This window comes from Octodon degus, unplaced genomic scaffold (genome assembly GCF_000260255.1).
Source record: "Octodon degus isolate 3935 unplaced genomic scaffold, OctDeg1.0 scaffold00067, whole genome shotgun sequence".
NCBI classification, from domain to species: domain Eukaryota; kingdom Metazoa; phylum Chordata; class Mammalia; order Rodentia; family Octodontidae; genus Octodon; species Octodon degus.
Genome location: NW_004524643.1, coordinates 9,893,349 through 9,912,076, shown reverse-complemented (window position 1 = coordinate 9,912,076; position 18,728 = coordinate 9,893,349). Strand labels below are relative to the sequence as shown.

Genomic DNA, 18,728 nt, shown 5'->3' with positions numbered 1-18,728 from the left:
TAAAAAACATTTTTTTTTAGTACAAAAGGGTTGACAAGTATTGCTGAATCACCCTCTAATAGGCTGCACTAACTTTCCATTTATAATAAGAACTCTCAGCTGTGTTTGCCTTTATCCTTATCAGAACTTGGTGTTATAAGTCTTTCTATTTTTTGCTAAGTCTGCTGGCTAAAAAAAACCGATGCATTGTTTTAATCTGTTTAATCACTGTTAGGTTAAACATTTCTTTGTGTGTTTACTTGCCATTTGTGTTACTTTTGGGGTAGTGAGTCAGTGCATAGTAGGTCAAGTATCTTTTGTCCCACCAAAACACAAGTCAGGACAGGGTAACAGAGCTTGTCACAGATTCCCTGGAGGATTTTCCCATGTAGGTTTCCAGCAGATAGGTTAGTTTGGAGCCTGGCTCCTGTGGCTTGATTTCTATCTCACCTCATCATGTTGTTCGCTTTCCCTGAGTGCCGCAGTGACCGCAGTGACTGAGGAAGTCATGAGGCCCTGCTTTGCAGGGTCTGTGCTAGCTTCTTTGTTGTAATCCTCCACCAGGCAGGCTGCCGGTGCTCTAGCTAGAGCATTAGCACTGCAGGGGTGCCTGCACCCCAGATGGAAAGTCTTAGTAAGTAGGCGTAGACATTCACCTCATTTTACTAGGTTTATCTGGCTGTGAGAAAATCCGTAGCTTGTTCACGAAAGTAGGATGGCATTATTTTGGAAGATCCTCACAGCTTCCCAAGCATTAGGAAAGCCAGGGAATGGAATATCCGGGAAGCAGTATAGATAGTGAGTCCCAGCTTTTCTGATGGTATTACATAGGAGCCTTCCTGCCCAGCTTGTGTGAGAATGCAGGTGTGAAGCCACCTCCTTGATCCCCTAAAGCTCCCTCCTCATCAAGTTAGGAGGTTACATCAGCCTTGGAGGAGGATAAAGACACTGACCTTTGCTCTTCCTTTACATGTAAGGGTATCAAGAAGGCAAAGTCGAGGCAGGAGAGTGGGCTGACAGGAGCTTTTCTGGGGAGTTACAGAGCAAGCAGAGGAGGCCTTGTATTCCCAGCCTTCACTTATTCCCAGCATTCAGTGGAGTGTCCTCTGTTACGTTATGCACTCTGGGTTCAGTGATGAGCCTGCCCGTCTTGAGTGTGGAGCTGAGTAGCACAGCCATGCCTTGCTTTTGAGCTCTGAGGGTGTCTTTGCTGTTGGGATGCAGAGAGCAGGAGCATCCACCCCCACCCCACCTCCCACCCCTGCATGCAGTCTTCCAGCATCTGCTGCTGTGGCTGCTGGATGGTACATGACTGGGTCTTTTGTTCACCCAGCTAAATGCACTGGAAACCCACTAAGTACCAGTCTCCCAGGAGCAGGTCATCAGGAGTACAGAATCTGGTGCATCAGTAGGGATCATGCAGTGTGAAAACTCTTCCAGTAGAGGAGCAGCTGATCTCCTGGAGAGGAGAAAAACTTTGCTTTCAGTCTGTGGGTTGGGGCCAAGTCTTCATTCCATTATAATATACTAATTATAATTGACATCACTCCAAAAGCCAACAGATTATTACCTCTGGGTTAGGGGTGTGGTTCTCTGGTACAGTGCTTGTTTTCCTGCATGAGCAAGGTCCCTAGTTTGGGTGCTACATTTGATTTTTTTTTTTTTTTAACCCATTAGGAGATAGCCACAACCCATGACCGCATTAGCACACTCCTGGCCTCTTGTAGGGCCTCCTGCCATCTGGTTCTAACTGCAACTGCATCTGAGCGTATAGTGCAGCTGTCTCTGTTGAACTTTTTAAAAAACAGCTTTATCATGTAGTTCACGTACCACAAATCCACTCTTCAGATATTGTATGCAGCTCAGTATATTTTAGTACATTCACACAGTTGGGTAGCTCTTAGCACAGTGTTTTACAGTATCTTCACGCCCCTCAAGAGAAGCTGTCTGCCTCCTTCAGCCCCCTCAGCTAACTCCCCCCCACCCCTAGCTCCTCGCTCTACTAATCCCCTTCTGGTGTCTAAATTTGCCTCCTCTGAACATTTTATATAGATGGAAGTATTTACATTTTTACATAGTACTGCTAGTTTATTGGAAGGAATAGTTAATGTTTAGTTGGGTTTTTTTTTTTTACAATCTTTTTTAATGCTTAGTATTTTTTTTTAAATATTTATTTATTTTTATTTATTACATTTTTTATTTATTGTGTGTGTGTGTGGCCAGCTCAGCCCACCAGGGGGCAGGTCTGGCTGGCATGTGGTGCTGGGGATCGAACCGCGGTCCCTGTGCTTTGCCAAGCTTGTTTCAAGTAGGTGCTTTAGACCACTGAGCCATCTCTCCAGCCCCTTAATGCTTAGTATTTTTTGACCAATTTTGTGTGCTTATATCTGGTAATCTGAACAACTACTTTGAAGACAATAATATGCAATATAACAACCACTGTTGAATTCATACCATCTTGTTTTGTGAAATTCTGTATCATTTCCAATTTTTAAATTATGTTTTACTCTTTAAAAAAATGAAATAAACAAGCTGAAGTAGTAACAGCTACTGTAGAACTCCCTACATCTTCAGCATTTTTATCTCTGCTTCCCTGGCTGTGAGGCTGTGAAAAGGCTTGATTCAAGCTTACTGGTGCTATTTCCAAAGTGAGTACTGCGCCCCAAGGTGAGGGCCTCTGAAATGGCAGAGAAAACCCTAGGAAGGAAATTCTTTTTTTTTTTTTTTTTTTTTTTTCTTTGCGGAACCGGGGATTGAACTCAGGACCTTGTGCTTGCCAGGCAAGGACTTATTCTACTGAGCTATCTCCCCGGCCCCTAGAAGGAAATTCTGGTTAGGAGCTAAGAAAAGATCAAACCACCACATTATCTCTTCCAGGAGAAATCACAGATACAGAAGGACCTGTGGCGGATTGAAGATGTCCTTGCAGGTCTGAGTGCAAATAAAGAGAACTACAGAATCCTGGTGGAATCGGTCAAAAATCCTGGTGAGGGACCCTTGTGCTTGCTGTGTGGACTTGGTAGGGCTGGGCGGATGGCTCCTGGGGAGGTGGCGTCTGTGGTGCTGACTTGCCCTCTGAGGAAGATGGTCTTCATTGCATCCCTCTGTGCTTCTCAGAGAGAAAAACAGTGCCTTTGTTCCCTCACCCTCCTGTGCCTTCACCTTTGACCTTGGAGAGCAAGTCACCCCCTCAGCCCAGCCCTCCTGCCAGCCCAGTGCGGACCCCTCTAGAAGTTCGGCTGTTCCCACAGCTACAGACCTATGTGCCCTACCGACCTCACCCTCCCCAGCTGAGGAAAGTGACATCCCCGCTTCAGTCACCAACGAAGACAAAGCCCAAATTGGTAAGCTGTGGTGCTGAGGTTGGAGAGCCTTTCCTTCCTCTCTGACCTCATTGAGATCAGCCAGCTACCTCATGAGAGTAGCTCTTGGGTAAACAGAGGTGGAATGAGCTGAGGTTCTCGGGATTGGCAGAGCCCTGGGAGATAATGGTCTCACCCAACCCTCCCATTTTGCAGTTGGGACAGTTGAGGCCAGGCAAGAGGTAGTGACTCCTGAATAACAGCCAAGTTGCAGAATGTGTGGCTGTTGAAGAGGTTGTCGTGTAGAGAAGAGCAGCTCCTTTAGCAGCAGCTGGGCACTGTGCACAGCTGTGCACATACTTGTGAGTGTCCCGTAACCTCATGGCACCTGGAGAGGAAGGGCAGTATCGCCGTCCCACGGAGAAGAAAACTAAAGCCTCAAGGTGTTGAAAGCTGCTCAGTTCTCCATGTTAGTGATGACCAACCACATCTGACTCTTTTATTTTGTGTCACCATCCATCTAACTGGGTCCCCCCACCCAGGTTCTTGGCACAGGTCTGTGGTTCATGTGGTGGACTGGGCCAAGGCCTTGGCTTGCCTGCCATAGTGAGGGACGAAGCTTTTGGCAGGGTCTGGTGGCACAGGAGATTTTTAAACAAACAGAAGAACATGGCATTGGGAGGCCTGTGTCCTGGTCTGGGGACGTAGGAAGTAGTTGGGAAAAAGTATAGAAATTAAAGAGCAGAGCAGAGTTGATGCACAGACACTTTCCCTGTGCGTAGCTTCTCCAGAGGAAGTGTTCATGTGCCACGGTGGAAGTACTCATGCTGTGTGGCTCAGAAGTGACCAGTTCTGGTGGGGGAGATAGCTCAGCATCCTAGGTGCCTGCCTGGCAAGTGCAAGGATCTTGGTTCGATCCCTGGTACTACGTGCCGTCTGAGCTGCGTAGCAAGACGCTGTACCATATGAATAAATAAATTAAAAACATGGCTAGTTCTGCCCTGTGGGCTACTCCTGTGGCGGTGCCCCTTGGCAGACCTTCTTGTAGCTCTTGACCTGCTGGGTGTTGGCTCTGGCTTTCTTGCTGAGCAGGAGGATGAGGCCCCTCCTAGGCCTCCACTTCCAGAAGTCTACAGCCCAGAGGACCAGCCACCTGCGGTGCCTCCGCTCCCGAGGGAGGCCACTGTCATCCGGCACACCTCTGTGCGGGGCCTCAAGCGGCAGTCAGATGAGAGGAAGCGAGACCGGGAGCTGGGGCAGTGTGTGAATGGGGACTCAAGGGTGAGCTGGGTGGACCCCTGTGGTTGCCCCTGTGCATGGGGAGAGGGAAGCAGTGTGATGCAGGGTGGCTGTGACATCATCAGACTGTGCCCACAGGTGGAGCTCCGGTCGTATGTTAGTGAGCCCGAACTGACCACTTTCACTGGGGACATGGCTCAGCCCTCTCTGGGACTTGTGGGTCCTGAGAGCAGGTACCAGACGCTGCCAGGCCGAGGTAAGGCAGCACCTCCTGTGGAACCTTTTGGGGCCCCCAGCACTGCACCACACTTGCCAACCTGCAGCCCAGGCCTGCACCCCCTGCCTGTACCCATGGCCTGGGCTGCTGGCCTGTCCTCTTCCCTTCTGAATCCTGACTGTCCTTGTCTTGCATGTCCCTAGAAACTACTGTAATAACAATCACTAAGGCCTGACGCAGTGTGAACACTTCATGTATTTCCCTGTACTCGCAGCAGTGCTGCAAGGGAGTGCTGTTGTTCTCATTGCTGAGATCGGGGAGCTGAGGCTCAGAGAAAGGCATACTTGGCCAGTCACTGATGAATGAGGAAACCAGAAGACGGTCCTGGGGCTTTGGCTCCAGACCACTGCAGCCTGCAGGCAGGGGAGCTGGGTGACTGCCACCCGCAAGGCTAGCTCTGGCCTTCCAGAGAGCTTTTCCTCTGTGTTGCCCTAAAATTAGTGAATCCTTTCTTAAACACACTTTCTCCTCAATTTGGCCCCTGCTTGCTGTCCTCCCTTATCCCAAGTAGGGTTGTGCAGGATGTGTAAGAGTGTCAGAAAGCAGAAGGCTGAGGATACTCTTTACCCCACCAGCCTTGCCACCTGTCCTCAGCACAAGACTTCGACATGCAAAGGAAGTCTAGGGTGGTTCATAGATCTCCAGGGACACTATCTCCCGCTGTGCATGAAGGGTACCTCTGGGCTGCTGCCCCCATCCTCTTACCAGAGGCCTTGTTCTTCCAGGGTGTGAAGAGGACGATGAGTGGATTGTTGGCTGGGCCTCTTGGCCCCTCCTGGGAACTGGGTGGTTAGGGAGTGGCCTGGGACTGTCCATGCCACAATACACCTGACTCTGCTTTCCTCATGAAGGGCTCTCGGGGTCCACATCCAGGCTCCAGCAGTCGTCCACCATTGCTCCCTACGTTACGCTCCGGAGGGGTCTAAATGCCGAAAGCAGCAAGGTGACCTTCCCTGTGAGTGGCCGTGAGCTATGGGGAAGCTCACTGTTCCTTCACCCAGTGGGTGGGTGGCTCGGAGCTAGATGTAACTAGAGATCCTGTGACTCTGAGGATGGCCTCTGAGAGGTGACCTCAGCCTCTTAATGAGCTCAAGGTCGTGGTGACCCACAGCCCACTGAGAAGGCATTACTCTGCCCTCCCCACTTTCCATAGCCCACACTTAGCTACAGTGTGTCAGGTCAGGGGAAGGGGCCCTAGAAGTCTTGCATACTGGGCTCACTGTGGTCTGCTGTGACCTGTCACCTGGACAGATGTGGGCCTCCATGGCTATGCCTGCAGAGTAGCTGTTGCCCAGAAGACTCATGAGGCCAGGACACAGGGTCTCTGAGGAAGTAGTTTTCTGTGGAGCCCAGATGGCAGTGGGGGAGAGCAGGAACGGAGTGAAACCAGCGGGCAGCTGCCCTCCATACTGCCAGTCCAGCCTCTGTGTATTGCCTCTTTTTCCTCCTAGAGACCCAAGAGTGCCTTGGAGCGCCTGTACTCAGGGGACCACCCGCGGGGCAGGATGAGTGCGGAGGAGCAGCTGGAGCGCATGAAGCGGCACCAGAAGGCCCTGGTCCGCGAGCGCCAAAGGACGCTGAGCCAGGGAGAGAGAGCAGGCCCCACCTCCGCTCGATACCTTGGCCAGCCGCTCCCTGGGGACCTGGGCTCAGTATGTTAGACAGGCGGGCTGGGGCAAGGAGCAGAGCTGCCTCACTCTGAGCAGAGTTCACTGGGTCCCCTGCACCCAACCATGTCACCCTGAGTGGGCTGTTCATTGACCCAGCCAACGGAGAGAACACCCCACAGAGAGTATTTGTCCCAACCCAAGGCTGCATGCATCAGCTGGGCAGAGGGTGACCTAGAATCAGAGCATAAGCAGGAAGATCTCACTGCAGAGGCCTGGGAGCTGGAGACTACTTGCAGCTTGTTCTCCCAGCTGTGCCTGGCTGCGGCCTTTGCAGACACCACATCTGAACTAAGGACTGGGGAACATACAGTTCAGGGAGTAGTGGAGGAAGATGGTGATGTGATTTGATGAGAAGCACAAACCAACCAACCAGCCTCCCAGACTTCCAAGGCCATCCTCAGAAGGGAAGGCAACCGGGGCTCCCACAGCCCCAGGTGCTGAGAGGCCCCAGGCCCCAGAGAGCAGGGTTGCTTCCCCCTGGTGGTGCCCTCTGGCACTGTACCTGCTTAGCTGCCTTAGATCCCTTTTGGAAACATTCCATTTGACGTTTCCCATTTGAAATCCCACATTTCCCTAGACTTCTAGCCTGGCTGTTCTTTCCCTAATTCATTGCACAAGCTCTTTTGCTTTTAGAATTACTGCTCATTGCCTTTCTAATCCTGCCTGATTGTGTTTACAGAAGCTTTCAGTTTGCATTGAACATTGTCTAACTGACCTGTGCTGCTTGTTACCAGGCTTGTAATAACAGCAGCTCCTGTCTCCCCAGCCTAGCAAGCACTCCCAGGTGTGATTTACCTTTCCACTGCCCTCCTTGGTGCAGGACTACTGACCCCTAGCCCACTTGCCCCCAGGGCTGCCCCAAGTCATTGGCAAAGGTCTGGGCATTATCTGTTTATCCAAACCCATGCGGAATGCCTGGATGGTAAACACAGACTCCACATTTGAGTACGTTTCACTCCAGCAAGGTTGTTTGGTTTAATTCCTCTGGTCCCATCACTCAATCTCTTATGGAAAACCTCTTATGTTATATTTAATAATTTGAGTAGCAAAATAAACTTTGTATTCAGGTGGCCTTTTTATAGCTGTTAGCTCAGACACCAAAAGGTAAGAAACAGGACAGTCGTGTCTTCAAAAGCTGCAACCTTGGAAACTTTTAAACTTTATCAACAAACATCATATGGACTAATACTGGCATTTTACAACCTGATGTCGCAAATGTAGAGATTATCTAAACATCCAAACTTGAGTACTTGTGATTTCTCTCATAAGAAAAGACTTTTGTAAGTCTCTGCATCAGCGCCAATAAATGTGTTGCTTACTAACCATGGATTGGCGTGGTTCTTCCCTAGGACACCTTAGAGTCTAGTGAACTTTTCCTCTCTGTGGAAACAATCAGGCTGGGTTTCAATGAGGGCTGGTCTCTATTTGGAGCACTTGTGAGCATGTAAGAAAATGGGATTTTTCCTTGTGAATCATTAAATTCATTTATCCCTACTCTTTGGCTGCCTAATCTTTTCAAATTATAATTGGAAAACCATCAACCAGAGCAAATATATTGACTTGGATTCAGTATTGAGAGCTTGTGCTTGAATGGGTGAAATATGCTGATGTGGCTATGGGGTTAGGGTTTTGCAGGGACTTGAGGGGCAATAACACAGTTATGCCTGCTTGGGGCTCTGGAGTGAATGGTGTGGGAAGGAGAAGGTCTGGGATGCTCTGCATCTGCTTTATTCCCACTCAAGAGTGGGTCTCTCAACTAGTATTGTTCCTACCAACCTGTATGGCAATCGAATGCCTATGAAGGTACAAGTCCTGGGTGAATAGGAAGCCACCACTCTCATGCTTGGATCTTAAAATGATTGTGTTAATTTTCCTTCTTGTGAATAGATGTTTGTTACAAAATTGATACTGTGAAACATTCTTGGAACTATTTGATTTAGTATTTCAGTTTTGCATAATTTTTTTCCAGTTTAAAATATCTGCCCACATAGATACTGTACTTTTTTTTTTTTTCTTTTTTCCCTCACTACTCGCTTGATTGAACTCAAGACCTTGCGTTTGCCAGACAGGCACTGATGTGGCTGAGCTATATCCCAGCCATAGATACTGTCTTAAACAGTTTGTCTGCCTTACTGGCTCCAAGCTGTCCCTACCTGGACATCCCTGACCATGTTGCTAGTGTGATATCCCTCAGCCTGAATGGGATCTTTTGGGACCCCAAAGGAGTGGGCCTTGATTGTTCAGCCATAAAGGGCAAATCCATTCCCTGCAGTCTTGTCCCTGGTTCTATTTTGGGGTCACTCTGGTGAGCCTAAAGTGGTCTGTGACCTAAGAGTGGCCCCAGTGTAGAAATTGGCAATCTGGGGCAAGCCATGTGCAAGGGACAGAGGTCTTGATTTTCATTACAGGAAAATTTGCGTCACCTACCCCTACTGGGTCACAGCCACACTTTCAAAAGACCTCATACCCTCAAGACCCACCCAAAAGGGGATCCGCACAGCTCTCAGCAGTCAGCACGTGACTGCCATTAAACCTTCTTATTCTGTTGCCAGTGGAAACGGGAGCAGGATTTTGACCTGCAGTTGCTGGACCGGGCCATGCAAGGGGAAAGGAAGGACAAGGAGGAGAATGGCTGGTTGAAAGTGCAGGCCATGCCTGTCACAGAGTTGGACCTGGAACCACAAGACTATGACCTGGACATCAGCAGAGAGGTGAGGGCAAGGGCTTCCTTCACGTCCCCCCAAGAGGCTTGCCTTGGGGTTCCCAGGCTGGCTAACCTCTCCCCTGTGGGATATTGCCCTAAGGAGTGTAAGGCTCTGCTCCACTATAGCCTAGAGCTGATGGATACAGCTTGAATCCAAGTGTGTGGATGAAGGTTCAAAATCTGTACCTGTAATTTGGGTCCAATTACACTTGTAATTTCTCTCTGCCTCAGTCTCCTCGGCTATGACCTAACATTGTCAGGTTTAGCGGTGACAGGAAAGCCTAGCACGTACTAGGGGTGATGATTCAAAAGTTGCTGGTAGCAAATGCCCTTGGGAGCTCCAGGAGTTTACTTTACAACAACTAGCCAGTCAGGCCAACTTGGACTTTCAGGCCTGGGGGAAAACACTGGACAAGTTTGAAAATCAAAGGTAAAATTTCTAGCCTTGACCAACGGAATCTGAAGGAGACAGTGTAGAGTTCTGGCAGTGTTTTGGTGCCCTCTGGTGGCACACATGTGTCATAATAAGGCAGGCCCAGGAAAGCCAGTAAGTACGAAAAGAGAGAAACTCAGGGAAGAGGGAGGCTGTCTATGCCAGTGTCTCCTGAGGCCTGTGACATTCGTATGCTCTGCAGAGCAGTGGCACATGGTAGGGGTTCTGTAAATATTTGCTAAAGGAAGACTTCATTAAATGAATCTCACAGCATCCTATTAACGTCCCAGAAACATTTTTCTAAGGGCTTGGCCTACCCTGAAACTGCCAGAGAGGAAAGATCTCACCATGTGGAGGATGGATTGAGGTGGGACCTTAACAAAATGTCCCTGCAGAACCATCTGTTGGGAGAATGAGTACTGAGTTGGGCCCTCAGTGCCTTCCTCCTGTCCTTGAGGGGCAGGAGCCGGGGCATGCACGTGCACAGGGCAGTTACATCAGTGACACCCACCTCACCTGATAGGTCAGGGGTAAGGGGGTCTTAGAGACCGGAGGAGCGGGTGAGGAGAAGTTGCTAGGTTCTGGGGTCAGCTGGGGCCTCAGGGCCTGGGCCAGCTCCTGCCCCAGGCCTACTCTCTTTAGCACCTGAAACAGCCAAAGATCTGGGCTGCTCAGATTCACAAAGAGGCCTCCGTCCTGCATTGGCAGTGTGCCCTGCTCATCCACCCAGCGGAAAAGTTCTGTGTTATCTGTGGCCCAGATCCCTCCTGCTGCAACGTGATCCACTTCCTTCCTCCAGCTCTGCCCTTACTGGGGATAAGCACTTATTTCTTACCCATCTTTCAGCAAAGTGTGAAAGTTTGTGTGGTTTTAAGCTCTCAACCAAGAATAAAACCAACCTAGTCAAGAGCAAAAAAGTCCACTTAGGGACCATTAGGATTGCAGTCTGTGCAAACATATCCAAACAGCTTAAAGGTGTGCTCTGAAGTTTTACAAAATGGCAACTGTATCAGTAGCTTTCACCACAAAGTGGGGATTGTGATTCACTTCTGGCAGAAATTAAGCTGGGAAGAAAAGGATTAGGTGTGGTCTAAGTCTCAGTGTAGTTTGGGGAGACCTTTGTCCACGTGTCAGCGGAGATTAATGATGTTTGAAAGGTCGGCTAGCATCAGGTGGGCCTGTCTGCAGTTCAGGAGAGGGCCGGTTGCAGATGTGTGAGTTCTGATTAGCAGTGCTTTCCTTATTTAGATGTCCTGAGCCAATGCTATTCCATTTTGATTTTCTTTTCCTTCATAAATCCAAGACCGAATTTGCCCCGGGGCTGTATTTAGCTTGCTCTTAGGAGCTTCAGCCAACCCCATTTTAAAGTGCGTGTGTGAAATTTTCCTTTAGTCTTAGCCTTGAGCAAGATTTCAGCAAGCTGACTTTGCCACTGGGCAAGTGAGATACTGGGGTGGTTCGGATAGCAGAAGACACGGTGTAGCTGCTTCCCGTCTAGATCAGAGGCGCTTTTCTAGGACAGGAAGCAGTGTCCTCTCCTTTCATCCATCTATCCACTGGGGAAGGATTTGTTGAAAGGCTGCTAAGTGCCAGGTCCCTGCTTTAGACCGTGGGAGACAGAGATGATGAGAATGTGAATAAGTAGTGGGTGGAGGAGGAGATCAAAAAGAGGAAAGTCACTGAAGAAGCAGCTAGGGTCATCAGGGAGAAAGCCCCATCCAACCGCTGTGGGAGTGGCGCCAGAGGAGCCCACAGGGCCGTGAGCACAGCACTAAAGATGCCGGTTTTCTCCTGAGAACAGTTAGTCCCGTTGTTTGGCCTTATTCTTCCCTTCTCTTCACCTGTAAAAGATCATCTGGTATAGCTGGTGAGATAGCTCAGTGGACTAAGTGCCTGCTTAGGCAAGCACGGGGACCGGGGTTCAATTCCTGGTACCTCATGCTGTGCTGGCCCCATCCCCAAGCATGCTGAGCTGGCCACTGAGTCTGGGTGTGGTGGTGTACCCCTGTAATCTCAGTGTTGGGGAGGCTGAAAACAGAAGGATCACTACAAGTCTGAGCTGCATAGTGAGACCCTGTACCAAGTACATTAAAAAAAAATTATCTGGTTCAGCAGGACAAACATGTTTTTTGGTCCTAGAACCAGGTTCAAATCCCAGTTCCACAACTGGTTGGTTTTGTGATCTTAGCAAGTGAATTCACCTCTATGGGCTCTGTTCCCTTCCTCATGGTGTGTGTGGGGGAAAGGGGCAGAGAAGGTCCCAGACGAGAACATCTGTGGTTTCTCCTCCACTCCTGGTCCCCACCCAGCTGTCCAAACCAGAGAAGGTCTCCATCCCCGAGCGCTATGTGGAGCTGGATCCCGAAGAGCCCCCAAGCCTCGAGGAGCTGCAGGCACGCTACCGCAAAGCTGAGAAGATCCGCAATATCCTCACCCGGTCAAGGTCAGCCTTTGCTTGTCAGGTGTGACATGCCAAACCCAACCCCAAGTGACATCTCAGTCACATGTGGAACCAGGGCCATGCCTGCTGGGTGAGTGTTTTGCCTGTGTCTTAGTCTCAGGTGAACCCTACTCATTGGAGGGGGCAGGTCAGTACTCATATCAGTGAGCGGTACTTACAGACCTGAGATACTATCAAGGCCCCTTGATCCAGAATGAACCCATCAAGTACAGGAAGTGGAGCAAGCATGACAGTGAACAGACACAGGTAGAGGGCTCTGGCCTTGTCCTGAGGGGCCAGAGGCTTTGTCCACTACTTCCCTGGGCACTAGGCTAGGACTCTAGAAGTTTTTCTGCTCCAGTAGTCTCCATGGCTTAAAAACTTGTTTGAGGCTTGGGGAGATAGCTCAGTAGGATAACTTCTTGCCTGGCAAGTGCAAGGGCCTGAGTTCAATCCCTGGTTCTGCCAAAAAAAAGGAAAAAGAAAAACTTGTTTGTGAGCTTCCCTTTCAGACCTTGGTTAGTCATTTTTTGTCTGAATTCAAGTCGCCACCAGCTACACCCTTAACCAAGGCCTCTGGCCTTCCCAAAAGGTGTGGGGGTGTGGGGGAGTGATATCTGATTCTGTCTTAGGAGAAAGAAAGCCCACAGCTTGCAAAGTGCTGAGAGCCACCAGGCCAGGGGTCCCCCCTCCCTGGAGCCGATGCCCAGGGTGGAGAGGGCCCACGGCTGCTGTCTGCTCCTCTGCAGCATGTGCAACCTGCAGCCCTCAGCAGCCCAGGACCGCAACAGCCTGGCTGACCTGGACTCACAGCTGCAGGAGCAGGAGCGCATCATCAACATTTCCTATGCCCTGGCCTCCGAAGCTTCTCAGCGCAGCAAGCAGGTGGCAGGTAAGGCCATGAGTGCCCGCCTCTGAGGTCCAGGACTGCCCGCTGCTCCTTGGTGCCCTAGCTGGCCTGTCCCAGGGCCAGAGAGTCAGTGGCAGTTGGCAGATGAGGGCCAGCTGTGTGTTCTTCCATCTCAGGAGTGGTGTTGCTCTTTGACTTCAGCTTTTTCAGGCTCCAGATCCAGTGAGCAAGTTACTCTCCTCATGAACAATGGGGTGGAAGAGCCCTGGGTGCTTGGATTCATTGCTGGGCAAGGCAGAAAGGGGCCCTTCTAGCCCTCCTTGGGACCTCTGCTTTGGGCCCCAAACAAAGCTACTACTCACTTTGTTAGAGCACCCTGTGCCAGAAAGCGGAGCTTAGAAAGTAGGGCTCTGCTGGCCAGTTGCAAAAATTGTTGTCATGGGGTAGGAGCGCATGTATGTGCCCGTGTGCAGGTGTGCTTGCGTATGAGTGCGTACAGGTTGTAAAGGCTGCCTTCCTTCAGTCAGGCGAGGGACTCTGGCTCCTCCCTGCACCCAGGCCTCCCTTCTGTGGGTTTCCTCACAGTCCACCTAGTGTCACTTCTCCCCAATGATAGAGGCCACTATGTCTAGGTGGTGCTCCTGGCTGGAGGTGGGACTTGGCCCTGGAGCTTGCAGTGCGGTCCTCTAACCTTGGCTAAAGGGTCTAGAAGTTGACAGTGGTGGGGCCTGCAGAGCTGTGGCCGTGGGGGTCTGGTATGGGGATCAGAGTTTTGCCACCTCCCCAGGAAGCCCCGGGAATGAGTGCTGACAAGGGAGAGGCCGGTCTCCATGGGAGCCTGTTCACACCCTGATCCTATATCGAGTCCCCCAAATCCCTGAGGTCCTTACTCCTTCTAAGCAGTGCAGAGTAGACTGAGAGGTGGGGATTATAGCAGTGTGGCCAGGGACCCAGGATACAGTCATCCAGGGCCCTCTTTCCTGTGGCCCTGGGGCTCATTTCAGTACCTTCTGAGCTCCTCCCCTCAGTGTCCCCAACTCTGCAGTGCTTGCTTTAACTGGGGCTCTGCCACCCTCACCTCCGTGTCGCCAGCATGGAGCACCACCGCCCTGATGCCCTGGTCAGCTGTGGACCCCTGACACTCCCGCTCATGGGAAGCCTCGTGCACCTTTCCTTGCTCTTGCTCCCTATGTGTCGCAGGCAGATCAGCAACCAGAGGTCTGCACCCAGGTCCAGGTCATGTCGGGGGCAGCAGGACTGCACCCCCAGTCTTGACAAGTGAGGCTCTGGGTGCTGGGGAACAACTGACTTAACACGCTGCTTAATTCCTATGTGCTCTGTCTAGCGCAGCAGCTGACCCTCCTCCCATCTAAAGCGCCCCTGTCCTCCAGGACGGTGCCACCTTATCCCCTCTTAAGCAGCGGACTCCACTACACCTTTGTCTAACACCGTCCAAGTAAGAGGAGCCCCTGCCTGGTGCACCTGCCGCTCACCGCCCTCTAGTGCCCAGCATGCCCTCCTCTTCCCCCGCTGCCGCCGCTACTGCTGCCGCACTGGCTGTGCTCCTGCTCACTCATGCTTCCTCCTGTTGGCACAGCGGCCGCTGCGGGGACCAGTGGGACTTAGGAAGGTGGAGGAGCCAGAGCTCCTTAGGACCTTGTCCTCAGTGATCTGATGCAGCAGAGACTGTGATTCTGACTCCCTTCCCCAATGAGATCACCAGAGCCCCAGTTGGACCTGTCCTTCCCACTGTTCTTTCCAAGATGGCCAGCCACTAGCCATGCTGCAGACTTGGGCTTGGAAGAATTAAATCTTGGCCTTTGGAGCTTTTGCTAAAGAAAGAGAAAAACTATAAAGACTAAAAAAGTCCAGATTAACAGATGTTGGGACTGAGTCCAGGGAAGGGTGGGGCTCATTCTAGATCTCACAGCACTGGTGTCAGAGTGAGGAAGGAGCTGCCTTTGTAGCCCCTCAGCGGGTGAGGATATCCTGGCACCACCCCAGGAAGTCTCCAAATGAACGTCTGGCTGTGGGAGGCACTGGGATGGGGCAGGAGCCCTGGGCCAGAAGCCAGGAGGCTGGGATTGGGTCCATCTCGGGTGGGTACAAGGGCCGGGCATCTTGTTGCAGAGCCTGGTGTGTCACTCGGATAGGGGAGGGTCAGGCTGATGCCTTGGCAGCCCTGCCCCCGCCTTCCACCTTGCTGGCTTAGCAAAGTGCTCCCCTCCCTGCCCCTTACATTTGCTTGTGATTAATCTTGCTGAGTATCTGCCACGTGCCAGGCACTGTGCTAAGCACCTGTTTTGATCCACACAACCACCCTATGAAGATATCCGTCCCCCTTTTACAGATGAGGAAATGAAGCTCAGAGACCTTGAGGGACTCACCCCAGGAGTCACAGCTTGTAAGTGTCAGGTTTGGAGCCTGGGGGTGAGAGTCCACAGCCTTTGCTCCCCACTGCCACCTGTGGACTCATCAGGCGCCCCTCGGCACTCCAGGTGTGGGAGGCGGGCCAGGATCTCAGCAGGTGCCCTCCAGCCCAGGCTGCCTGGGCCTGTTCTCGGGAGCTGTGGAGTAGGCCTGTAAGCAAAGCACCATATGGGCCTCCAGCTGGCCCCTTGTGAAGGCTCAGGGACCTGCCAAAGCCAAAGGAGGGCACGTGCTTTCCTGCTAGAGGTCTGAGAGGGTGACACCACTCAAGCACGGAGAAGCAGGACAGAGGCTCTGTTTCCTGGTGTGTGGTGCCCCTGTGGCTTTGCATCAGGCCTTGAATACACTTCTTAAGCACATCCGTGTTCCTGCTCCTCTCCCGTCACTGGGAGGGATGCTTTATTTTTAGATTACAAAGATGGGACCCTAGAAGCTGAGTTCTCGAAAGTAATTCAGTGAATGAAGGGCAGAGCCATAACTGGACCAGAGTCTCACCCAGGCCCTTTGTTATATCGTGCAGGGACCCAATTTAAGGGACGGTGTCTGTCTGTACTTCCTAGAAGTGGAGGGAGGGTGGGGCCCAGAGCCCATGAGTCTGGAAGCCAGAGGTCCCTCAGCAGCGGCCGCATTGCCTGAGCCCCCTCCTTTGCTACTCCGTCAGCTATCGTGTGTGTGCCACATGCTGCTACCCGCTCCCCAGATGTGCACAGGGATCTGCCGACCTCATTGTCTCCTGTGCTTTTTGCCAGCCCAGGCAGTGACTGACCCGTGACCTAGCGTGCAGAGAAGTCTGGAGCCAGGGCCAAGTGGAAGCAGCTTCTCCCAGGAGATTGGCTCCACTGCCCCTTGCAGCTGAGCAGGTTCTGGCGGAGGAAGGAAGCGCACACCGACCATGAGGCGCCCCCATGGAGCTGGGTCCTAGCACGCACCATTCGTTCCAGTTCAGACTCCTTTTTACAAGTGACAAAGGCACTTTTGACAAACACTGTAAAATACTGGCACTGTATTTTAGAATCAGAATGCATTTTATACTGTTCACCTCCAGGGCTGCATGGCTGGGGCAGTGAGCACGCAGGGTGTGTAGCTGTACATGCAGGTTCAGGTACTAGGGGTGGTAGGTGTGGGTGGGGAGCAGACAGGGTGAGAAGGGGGCAGCCCAGCCTTGGAGACTCGGGCAGAACTGTGCGGCCTGTGGGCCCTCGGCTGCAGACAGCAGGCGCCCTGGACTGACCTCATCACCAGCACCGAGTGACGCTCATTGAGGATGCGCGGGAGCCACATCTGTGCCTTGGCCCTAGGTTTTGGTTTAGGGGCAGCAATGTGTTTGCGAGCTCTGGGCTCCCCCGTCCCCAGGAGGCTCTGAGCAAGGGGCTCTTGAGAAGCAGCAGCTTACTTTCATTAAAAATACATTTTACGGTACAGAAAACATGAGAAGAAGCACCTTTTTGTATCATAGCAATGAACTATATGGGGCGGCATCTACGTGAGAGTCTCTGACCACTGACTTCCCGCCAAGCAGATGTGACTGGAGCCTGTACTGCCTGCCTGGAGGACCTCTGCTCTAGGACTTGGGTCTGGTGGCAGGTGGCAAGCATTGTGCTCTCTGCCAGCCTCAGCGAGTATGTCACAGACAAGGGCCACCACAGCAAGACTTCAGCATGACTTCCAGCCCCCGATGAGGAGGCGGCTGCCGCGCCAGGTGCAGTGTTTAGGGTTCTTTATTTAAAGTTGTCTCACAATGTTCTGCATACAACAGTGTTTAAAAGAATGAAGACTTCCATTGGGTGGAGCCACACTTTAAATGAAAATTTGTCTGTGACTATGCTAAGAAAAAAACAAAGAATCTTGAATATATTTAGAAGTTGCGGCCTATTTTTAACTAACTCCATATGCTGCCAGTATCAACTTCGTGACATTTGCCAAAATAAAATTTTATTTTGCCTTTATAAGATTTTGTTGGAAAAATGAAATGAGTATTTTGCAAGAAAAAATAATTTAAATAAAAGTGTAATGGTTTTCAGGAATACCTACAAAAACAAATATGTGATACAGATTAAAATGCCGACCTGACGCCTACCCTGCTCCTCGGTGACCGCATTCTCTCAGACGCTGGCTGGGGGTATTTCTTGGGAAATCCCCGTGGTCAGCCCTCACCTGTGAAAGTCCTGATGACAGTTCCTGGTCACTCACTTGCCCTAGGGCACGTAGTGGCCGGCAGCCTGGCTCCTGGGCTGTGGCTGGGCGTTGGCAGCGGTTCACGGTGGCCCCCCGTGGCCCCCAGCCTAGGAGCCGAGGGCTGTGGATGCCTGTGTGGGGCTGGTTTGGCCGGCATTCTGCAATCCAATCCACGACAGTGCTGGGGACGGAGGCCACAGGCCCCCTTCCAACCCACACACCACTAACCACTAGCTCGCTCCAATGAAGTGGGTTAGTGACGGACCATTGCAAACTGGATTTGTATTTAATTCATTTTGACTTGTAATGTGTGCTTAAAACAGAAGGCAGGAGGCCAGTTCAGTGGGGGGTTGTGTGTATTTCCAAGTCGTTGTTATGGCAGTTTTTCTCCACTTCCAAGAGGAGCGTCCCGAGGTTTGGAGTGACTGTCCAACTATTTAAACTGGGGAAAGTAGATACCAAAGTACTCTGGAGAGAGAGGGCTGCTTTTTAAGCTAGTGATATTTTTGAATTTTAAAATAAAATATTCTCTAGTTTTAAACATTACTTAATGTTGCCATAACATGAAAGGAGTGGGAATGGTGGGATGACTCCATCACTGGATTCGGTGGCATCTCTCAAGAAAGAAACTCCATGAAAAACAAACAAACAAACAAAAAACCATCTCCACAGGAGGTGGCGCTCATCCCATGGCGGCCATCTGCAGATATTCTCTGTGCAGACTTGCCGGCGGTCTTCACAGACTTGGCCACAGGGCCTGTGTCACACGCAGTAATCCTGTGTATGCAGGAACATGGCAACTCTTAACTAGCTGCTGTTTCCAGAGCACGCCATCGGGGAGGAGGGCAGTCCTGTTAGGAGACTTGCGCTCCAGATTAAAAGCTGAGAGCGTAACCAGCCCTCAGCTCAACTCAGCAGGAAGCACTGGAGGTTCACAAAAGGCACTGTGTAACAGGCAGCATGGCCTAGCCCTCTGCAAGCCTCCAGGAGGACTCGTTCCCTGAGGTAAAGTGGGGTTATCTGTGAAGTCCTGGCGCCTAGGGACACATGGGGGTGAGGGAGCAACTCTGGGGATATCTGTGATCCAGGGAGTCCAACTTGCCTTCCTTACAGGGACCCAGGGCCTGAGCAGTTTTAAACAATGGGATTAGAGTTGACAAAGAGGGCAAGAATAAACATGTATTTATTGACCTCAGTTCTGACTTTTACTCGGCCCCACATAGGGCCAG

At 51.3% G+C, this 18,728-nt stretch overlaps 1 protein-coding gene across 8 annotated transcripts in view; it reads left to right on the top strand.

Annotated features, from left to right (window-relative positions):
- The window catches only part of Plekha7 (pleckstrin homology domain containing A7), a 230,731-nt gene extending 212,757 nt beyond the window's left edge, over positions 1 to 17,974 (top strand). For 2 of the 8 annotated variants that reach the window (XM_004634911.3, XM_023719437.1), the window contains 10 exons: positions 2,857 to 2,965; positions 3,097 to 3,323; positions 4,374 to 4,562; positions 4,659 to 4,776; positions 5,649 to 5,752; positions 6,249 to 6,449; positions 9,020 to 9,178; positions 11,914 to 12,047; positions 12,794 to 12,936; positions 16,074 to 17,974. In XM_004634911.3, the coding sequence (XP_004634968.3) occupies positions 2,857 to 2,965; positions 3,097 to 3,323; positions 4,374 to 4,562; positions 4,659 to 4,776; positions 5,649 to 5,752; positions 6,249 to 6,449; positions 9,020 to 9,178; positions 11,914 to 12,047; positions 12,794 to 12,936; positions 16,074 to 16,096 (1,407 nt within the window). In that variant the 3' untranslated portion in view covers positions 16,097 to 17,974. Of the gene's footprint in view, positions 1 to 2,856; positions 2,966 to 3,096; positions 3,324 to 4,373; positions 4,563 to 4,658; positions 4,777 to 5,648; positions 5,753 to 6,248; positions 6,450 to 9,019; positions 9,179 to 11,913; positions 12,048 to 12,793; positions 12,937 to 14,239; positions 14,351 to 15,244; positions 15,299 to 16,073 lie in introns of those variants that run through there. The other 6 variants (XM_023719436.1, XM_023719435.1, XM_023719433.1 and 3 more) reach the window with 6 other exon arrangements.
- The last annotated feature ends 754 nt before the right edge of the window (positions 17,975 to 18,728 follow it).